The sequence below is a fragment of the Phodopus roborovskii genome, unplaced genomic scaffold (assembly GCF_943737965.1).
Source record: "Phodopus roborovskii unplaced genomic scaffold, PHOROB, whole genome shotgun sequence".
Lineage (NCBI taxonomy): Eukaryota > Metazoa > Chordata > Mammalia > Rodentia > Cricetidae > Phodopus > Phodopus roborovskii.
The window spans coordinates 4,960,511-4,969,072 of NW_026125554.1; the positions used below are offsets into that span (position 1 = coordinate 4,960,511).

Here is an 8,562-nt window from a genome sequence, read left to right on the forward strand (position 1 = left end):
AAATTAGGGGCTGGGCCAGACTGCTCAATCAGTACACACCAAACTTGGGTTCCATCCCCAGCAACACATCCACCAGGTATGGTGCATGCCTGTTATCCCAGCACCCTGGAGCTGGAGGTGGGGAATGAGGAGAGTGGGTCACTTCAATGGCAGCCTGTGCTACACAGTGAGTTTGAGGCCAGCCTGGGATGCATGTGATTTGAGGCAGGAAAAACAAAGATCCTAGATTAAAAAACGCTCTCTGTCTGTGGTGGCTGAATCCTGACATCACCATCACCATGTCCTCACTGTCTGCAGTGGCTGAGTCCAGATGTTACCATGTCTCCACTCTTTGGAGGACACATTAACAGCCACAAGTCCTTGATTTTATACAGCAACCTGGTGGCCAGATACTGTCCACTTCTACTCATGTGGCCCGTGTGTTTTATCTTGCCCCTCACCACAGGAAACTGGGGGACATTTAACAAGCAGGCCCTGGCTGTCCCCGCCCTCCTGGGCCTCTTGGCGCCAGCTGCCCGCTGTCCCCTATGAAAGGCATTGGTGGTGGCAGGCTTGGGGGAGGGGCACAGCTCTGAGACCTGTGACCCATAAGTCTGGTCTAGCTTCTTCCAAGCCCCTTGGGCCTACTGGTCTCCTTTCTCTGTCCACCACATGCTGGCCACTCCAGGTCCCGTGAGAGGTGGTCAGTCGGTCGCTAAGTCTCCTTGGTTCCTTGTTTCTCTGGGCTCTGAGACAGACCCTGCAGGGTGCCCGGTGGCTCCAAAGGTGACTTCAAAGTGAGCAGGCCAGTGGGCAGACTTCACTTTGTAAATATCTTGGTTGGCCCAAGGGCTGTGCCCTGTGGGGCCTGTAATCCAATCCATCTGGGACCATAGCCCTCCCAGTCCCCAGGAGGGCAGCCTGGCCTAGGGTGGCCTGGCTTGGCTGGCCACTCAGAGCACTGCCAGCAACCAGGATACCCTGGTTATGTTGTCATGCTGGTGGGGACAAGGTGTTCCTGGGTGGAAGCTGGGGACTGCTGTCCTGGTGACCACCTTGAAATTGTATAAGTGAACATGGAGGTGTCACCTTGGACCTGAGAGGGTGGCATCCAGGTCAATAGGACCCCTAAGTCCTTCTAATTGACAAGAGTAGTGGGCTCCTCCCACTAGCCCTAGATGGGGGAGGGGGAGCCCGGTCACAGCTCTGTTGGCTGGGGCTTGCAGTACGGACAGTCACCGGACAGGATAGTCACCCGGTGGCAGCTGCAGCCAGGACTCCTCCCCACTTGCAGCTGTGTGAGTAGCTTAGGTTCCTGGGAGGGGGGTTATTTTGGGGTTGGAAGCCAGGAAGAATGAGGGGCCCTTCCATGGGGGACAGGAAGCAGGGTAGGCCCAGCTGCCATCTCCCGTTGGCCCACCTGGTGTGGTGGGTGCCATCAGTCACCACACAGGAAGTGTCCCCAACGTTTGCTTATGTGGGTCACTGAGTCTCAGGGTGGAGGGGGAAGAATTCTCCCTGTGAAAGCTGCAGAGCTGGATAGAATGTTCCAGAAAGCCTTAGCTGGTTTGTTGATGGCAGCTATGATGTGAACAATGACACATAGTCTAGGCTGGCTGACAATGTGATACATAGCTGGTAATGACCTTAAATCTCCCAGCCTCCCCAGTTCTGGGACAATAGCCATGCATCACCATGCCTAAGGCCTTGGAGAGCTCTGTTTAGAGGTAGATACTTAACCCATGAGAACTTGGCCCACAGTGGCTTCTCTGCCAAGACCTTAGAGACATTTCTGTTCCATTCAGACTGGGTCCCACATAGCCCAGGCTAGCTTGGACTTGCTATGTAGCCGAAGCTGGCCTTGAACTCCTGTTTATCTCCTGAGTGCTGGGATGACAACTGTGTGCCATCACATCAGGATTATGTGGTATCCAGGATAGAGCCCAGGGCATTCTACATGCCCAGCTAGCCCTGGGCCCAGCAGACAAGCAACTCACATAGATTTACAATACGCTTTTAATATTTAAAGTTGGGGCATTCAAACCAGTTGATCCTCGTTTAGTGACTCCTCCACCTGGGGGCAGTTGGCCTTGTCTTCTCTGGTGCTGGTAATGATGATGGGTAGCCGGGCTTTGACAGTTGTCAAGGACCAGGGGAGATGGATAGTGACTACAAGCTCATAGCTGGTCTGCATAATTTCGTTCTCCTGGGAGCCATTACTCACGGACAACACCAGTGGCAGGGTAAAAGCACTGACCACTGTGGTGCTGTTGAAGGCCGGGATGCGAGCGTTGGCCATCTGTCGAAGCAGCTCACTGCTGTCTGCCCGCCGACGCCGCTCAGCATTGGGTGTGAAGCCCTCATACTGCACGTGGGCATAGAGGGCAAACACCACCGTCTTGATGTACTTGCTCGTGTTGTTGCGGATCTCCGACGTGAATGTCACTGTCTCACCTGGCATGAAGGTGTTCTTGCCCATCTGCACCTGCAGGCTCACCCAGCCCTGCCTACAGCAGCTGTAGGATACCTTCTTCTCAGCTTCCACCAACAGGGGGTTCTATAAGGGAAGAGGATAGACCTGCTGAAGACTTATGGCTAGAGCTCCTGCAGGCTGTGGGGCACTGTGGGGGACGTGGGACTTGTGTTTCCAGCACTAGGGACCTTGGAGAAACAGGAGGCTCAGTTTGGAAGATGGATGATTCAAGCCCACCCTGGGCTACAGAAGGGATAACCTGCCTGAGTTATAGAATGAGACTTTTACAAATGCACAGAACAAGCTGGGCGGTGGCAGGGAGGGAGAGGCAGTCGGATATCAGTGAGTTTGAGGTGAGCCTAGTCTATAGAGCTAGTGCCAGACATCTAGGACTGTTATACAGAGAAACCCTGTCTCAAAAAAAACCTAAAAAAAAAAAAAAAGCACAAGACAAAGCTGGTATCGGTGGCACATACTTTTAATCGCAGCACTCGGGAGGCAGAGGCAGGCGGACCTGGAGGCTAGCCTGGTCTACTAATTCTAGGACAGCCCTGGATACACAAAGAGTCCGTCTGTTTCAAAAGAAACAAGAATGCTTCTAGAAATGTTTAAGAGGTTTTTTGCTCATTGATTTTGTCTATTTTGAAAGCCAGATGTGTCAGCTCCCTTGAAAGTATAATTGTTTTTGAGTTGACACCGGCTTTAGTGCCATATCCCATGCATTTGTACAATGATTTCTTGTCTGCATTTACTATGTTGCTTTATTTCTATTATCACTATTATTATTTTTTTTTTCTGGTACACGGTCTCTATGTAGTTATGGAGCCTGTCCTGAAACTCACTCTGCATACCAGGTTGACCTCGAACTCACAGAGATCTTCCTGTCTCTGTCTCCCAAGTGCTGGGATTAAAGGTGTGCCTGGGTGGCCGAGGTTGGCTTCTAACACACTGCCTGAATCTTTCAAGTGCCAGGATAACAGGAGTACACTGCTACCCCCAGTTCATGCTAGATTGATTGTCGAAACTTTCTCAGAGATAAATGACCTGTGATTTGAAAGACACAACCTATGGACTGGGGTGGCGGCTCCAAGATGGCTCAATGGGCAAAGGTGCCTGCCACCAAACTGAAAGACCTGAGTTCCATTCCAGGAACCCACTTGGTGGAAGGAAAGTAATTACTCCCACAAGTTGTCCTCTGATGCTCATATACTTGCTGCAGAGCCCCTTCACCAAGTGAAATAAATGTAAAAAGAAAGAAAAAGAAATGTACAGTCAGGTTCTTTTAGAGTCAAGGGTCTAGCCAACCTTTGACCTTCTCACATCATCTTCCACTCTCAACCTCTGACCCCTGCTCTCTGCCACTCAAAGGCTGAGAGATCCCCTTTAAACCCTTCCTATGTGTTGAAAACTTTGGCTTCATGAGCACAAGAGGGTTCCTGCAGGCTTCAGGTAACCCACTGCTGTAAATGAGGACAGAGCTGGGTTCACACATACTTCCTTACCACATCTTACTTCCTCATCACATCTTCACACTGGGCTCTGTGTAGCCCCAGGGCCTTTGCACGAGCAGTACCCTCTACTTACTGCTCCCTCACAGTTCTCCATGAGTCACCTTTGGTTTTTATGCATGACCCATCCAAGGGCACCCAGGAGGCAGGTGCTCATGCCCTGAGACCTCCCAGCACCTCCTCTGTGCTGTCTCTCAGATTCTCTGTAGTGTCACCTGGGCCATGCATGCTGAAGTCTGTCTGGGTAAGCTGAAAGTTCTCTTAGCGATGCTGAGGAAGGACTGGACCAGTTTATGGGAGCATCATGGGCCCTGTGGGGTGTTGGGCCTCACTGGCTCTACACACTTCATGCCAGGAACTCCCCCAGTGAGGCAGCCACTTCCATCTAAACCATTCCTTCAGATGCTCTTACTTGGCTTTTAGGAGGTTTGGGGGCACTGGTGGGGAGCTCCATTATGAACTACATGCCTGAAATGGCCCCCAATAGTCACTCATCTGCAAGATGTCCCAGGCCAAATATTCCTGGATGTAAAAATTACAGAGTCGAGAGCCACCCTACCTGCTAGGCTCCTACTCTGGTTCTGGGTTACATTTTGTTTTGTTTTGTTTTGTTTTTCTTTTTTTTTTTTGTTTTTTTGAGACAGGGTTTTCTTGGGTAGCTTTGGAGCCTATCCTGGAACTGACTCTTGTAGACCAAGCTGGTCTCAAACACACAGAGATCTGTCTGCCTCTGTCTCCCAAGTGTTGGGATTAAAGGTGTAAACCACCATCACCAGGCCTGAGTTACCTTTTTTAATTAAAAAATGTTGATCAATTAGTGTGTGTGTGTGTGTGTGTGTGTGTGTGTGTGTGTGTATAAGGTTTGTGTGTGTTGAGGGGGAGAGCCCAGCATGCATGGGGAGGGCAGGGGCAACTCGCAGAAGTTGGTTCTCTCTCCAAATGGGCCCTGGGTCCCCCTTGACCCACCTGTTGTGAAATCACCAGGAGCCTGGGTTGGCAGCCCTACCCTTTGTTTTCCTAAACCCTGGGTACCTGGATTAGGTTCCTCTGTCGGAATTCAGAAATCCCTTGGACCAGCAAGTACAGCCTCTTCTTGGCCAGGATATGCTCCCGGCCCATACACAGGGCCTGCACGAAGTAGGAGATGTGGCCGATCTTGCTGTTGAAGGTGGATGGAAGCCTGGGAGGTAAGTTGAAATGGAAGTCAAAGGTGTGGCTGCCTGCCCTTAACCAATTATCTGTAAGTGAAACACACCAAGGCCGTGCGTGAGAACCTTTCAGAACCTTATCTGGTGGGAGCACTGGGGCTAGGACCTAACCAATGAACCACACTCTCATGTTTGTTGATTGACAGCTAAGGACACTGGACTCTTCTACCCTGCCTCCTTTCCTGTGCACTTGTTTGTTTGTTTTTTTGTTTTGTTTTTTTCTGGGCAGGGTTTCTCTGTATCTTTGGAGCCTGTCCTGGAACTTGTAGCCAGGCTGGCCTTGAACTCACAGAGATCCACCTGCCTCTGCCTCCCAAATGCTGGGACTAAAGTCCCCCTGCACCACCAATGCCTAGTGAACTTGTTTTCTTGTTTTCTCCCTTCCTTCCTTCCTTCCTTCCTTCCTTCCTTCCTTCCTTCCTTCCTTTTTTTTTTTTTTTTTAAATTGAGATAGGGTTTCTCTGTGTAGCTTTGGAGCCTGACCTGGAACTCACTCCGTAGTAGACCAGGGTGGCCTCGAACTCACAGAATCCACCTGCCTCTGCCTCCTGAGTGCTGGGTTTAAAGGTGTGCACCACCATCACCAGACATTTGGTTTTTCTTTTATTTTCTGTAGATACGGTTTCTCTGTGTAGTCCTGGCTGTCCTCAAACTAGATCTATAAACTAGGTTGTCCTGAAATTCACAGAGCCCCTCCTGTTTCTACCTCCCTAGCACTGGGATTAAAGGCATGGCATCACCACCGCCCAGTTCAGCTCCAAACCTTCTTATGGTCACTCTTCCTGAGCAATTTCCGAGGCATCAGAAACCTTATCTGTTGTATTCAGTGTTGTAGGTTCAACACTTAGCATACATTTGGAAAACAGTAGGTGCTCAATAAATGCCTAAGTAGCTGAATGAGTGTCATAAGGTGCTGTGTCTTTCAGGATGAGCTTCGGCTGGCCTGGAGGTCACTATGTAGGATGACCCACACTCCTGACCTTTCCTGCCTTCCTCTCCAGCACCAAGGCAACAGGCATGCACTACCACACTTGGTAGTGCTGGGAATGGAACCCAGGGATCTGTGCCATAGGCTGACCCCAAACTTTCAGCAATCCTCCTGCCTCAGCCTTCAGAGTGCTACTGTGCCCAAGTTAACTGTTATCTCTTTCAATAAAAAAACAAAACAAAACAAAAAAAAAAAAAAAACACTCCCAACACTTGGCATGGTGGTACAGGATAAATCCCTTTCTTAAAAACAAAACAAGGTGCTATCGATGGCTCAGTACTTTAGAGCACTGGCTGCTCCCACAGAGGACAGATTTGGTTCCCAGCACACACATGGCAGTTCACACCAGCTGTAACTCCAGTTCCTGGGATCTGTAGCTCTCTTCTGACCTCCTTGGGCACCAGGTACACACACGGTACACAGACAGATACACAGGCAAAATATTCATGCATATAAAAAATAAATATTAAGAACAAAACCAGGGCATGATGGAGCACATTTTTTTTTATCTATTACTTCTATTTTCTTTTTTTTTTAAATTTATATGTTACATTCCAATCCCAGTTCCCCCTCCCTTCTCTCCTCCTGTTCCTTCCACTCCCATCTCACTTCCCATCTGCTCCTCAGAGAGGGTAAGGCCTGATGGAGCACACTTTTAAGCCCAGGATTCAGGAGGCAGAAGCAGCAGAACCTCTGTAATGCAAGGCCAGCCTGGTCTACAGAGCAAGTGCTAGGACAGTCAGGGCTAAGTAGTGAGACCTTGTCTCAAAAACAAAATAAAACCCCCAAACTTGGAAATCCTGTGAACACCCACAACAACACAATTACACAGTCTGGCATGGAAACAAAGTTCCCAGGTCAGGGTAAAATGATGTTGTAGGCCTCTCCCCAGACGACCTCCAACTGCCAAGTTCTACCCATAGAACATTCTATCTGCCCTAATAGCTGGACCTACAGAGCAAAAAGCCCAAGCTCTGGACTTGAAATCCTACCAATCCCCACCCAGGAAATCTCTGTCCCCCACCCCAAGAAACTATATAAGTCCTGCTTTCTGTTCAGTTCCCTGCTGTTTCTTGCCCAAGCAGAGGCAGCACACTCCTGTTTTTTTCCTTCCAATAAATCTGTGTGAGGCTTGTTGTGCAGTGCCTTTGTGGTATTCCTTGGCTTTGATTGCCAGGATACCTTTCCTCAGAGCTGGGTTGGCAGGGTTGAGGATCTTTGCCCTAAACTCTCTGTCCTCCCCTCGTCCTGTGTGTAACCTCCAGAACTCCTTCCTGGGTTTCATTGAGTCTTAGTAGCAGAGACAGATGTTCATGAAAGCTAAGGAGAATGGTGTCTCAGAGGGCCTCTCACAGCCATTTTGTGGGACTGACTAGAGTAACTCCCAAGAGTTCACTTTGGATGTCTGTGTCCTGACTGGTTCCCTTGTCTTCATATCTTCATTCTGATCATTATTTAACATGACTTCTTTCTGCCTATCTCTAATCTATGTTGTGATACTCTTAAGGGCTTGTTGATTGACTAGCAGATTTGTTTACCTTCCTGCCCAAAGCTGCTGGTCACCTTCTTACCTTTTATTGGGAATGTCTTTGTTTTATGTACGTAATCTGCCTTATTATTGCAAATAACATCTCTGCTATAATCGCGGGTCTCTCCGATTTCTTCGTTCCACTCAACGTAACCCCTACCGACAAGCTCCACCTTTACAACAGGGTCCACGAGGGTACTGTTGAGGATGAGGACCACCTGCCCGACTATATTCGAGCCGGCCAGGTAGACTGCATCTTTGGGCAGCACTACCTCGATGGACTTCACCACAGACATGGGAGATTGGGCGGGGGGAGACACATCCTTCCCCTCCCCCGAGTGCCACCCAGATCTCCCTGGGCTCCTCAGCTGTGGTGACCTCTGTGACATCACTCACCCAGAGTTCTGGGAAGGTTCTCTGTTAGCCCAGGCTAGCCTTGAGCTCCTTCTGTATCCAAGGATGACCCTGAACTCCTGATCCCCCTGCATCATCTCTGGGATCATCATCTGCCCAGTCCTGACTCTTGCTTCCTAGGATATCATAGAAAACCAAAACTCTCCAGTCTGTGCCTTATCAACTCAGGAGGCAGTGGCAGGGAGCTCAAAACAGTTCAAGGCTAGCCTGGGCAACCTTGTGTGACATTTAAAATAAAATAAGCCAGAAGGCTTAGGGGCTTATGCCTTTAATCCCAGCACTTGTGAGGCAGGACGATTGCCAAGTTTGGGGTCATCCTGGGGCATGTAGTGAATTTCTGGACACCGAAGCCTGAGTCAGATGTCCTGATGCTCTGTAGGAAGATTCTGTTCATTGTCTGTGGTCTGCCTTGACTTGCTTTGTGTGATTGCTTTTGTAAACAGTGATGTCATGTTCCCCTGTTT

At 49.5% G+C, this 8,562-nt stretch overlaps 1 protein-coding gene across 1 annotated transcript; it reads right to left on the reverse strand.

Annotated features, from left to right (window-relative positions):
- Positions 1 to 1,979: 1,979 nt before the first annotated feature.
- Arrdc5 (arrestin domain containing 5) lies at positions 1,980 to 8,067 on the reverse strand. Its single transcript, XM_051177602.1, has 3 exons — positions 7,728 to 8,067; positions 4,993 to 5,198; positions 1,980 to 2,536 (listed from the first exon to the last, which is right to left on the reverse strand). Exons 1-3 carry the CDS (start codon positions 7,978 to 7,980, stop codon positions 2,018 to 2,020), a joined length of 978 nt encoding a protein of 325 aa, XP_051033559.1. The 5' UTR covers positions 7,981 to 8,067; the 3' UTR covers positions 1,980 to 2,017.
- Positions 8,068 to 8,562: the final 495 nt, after the last annotated feature.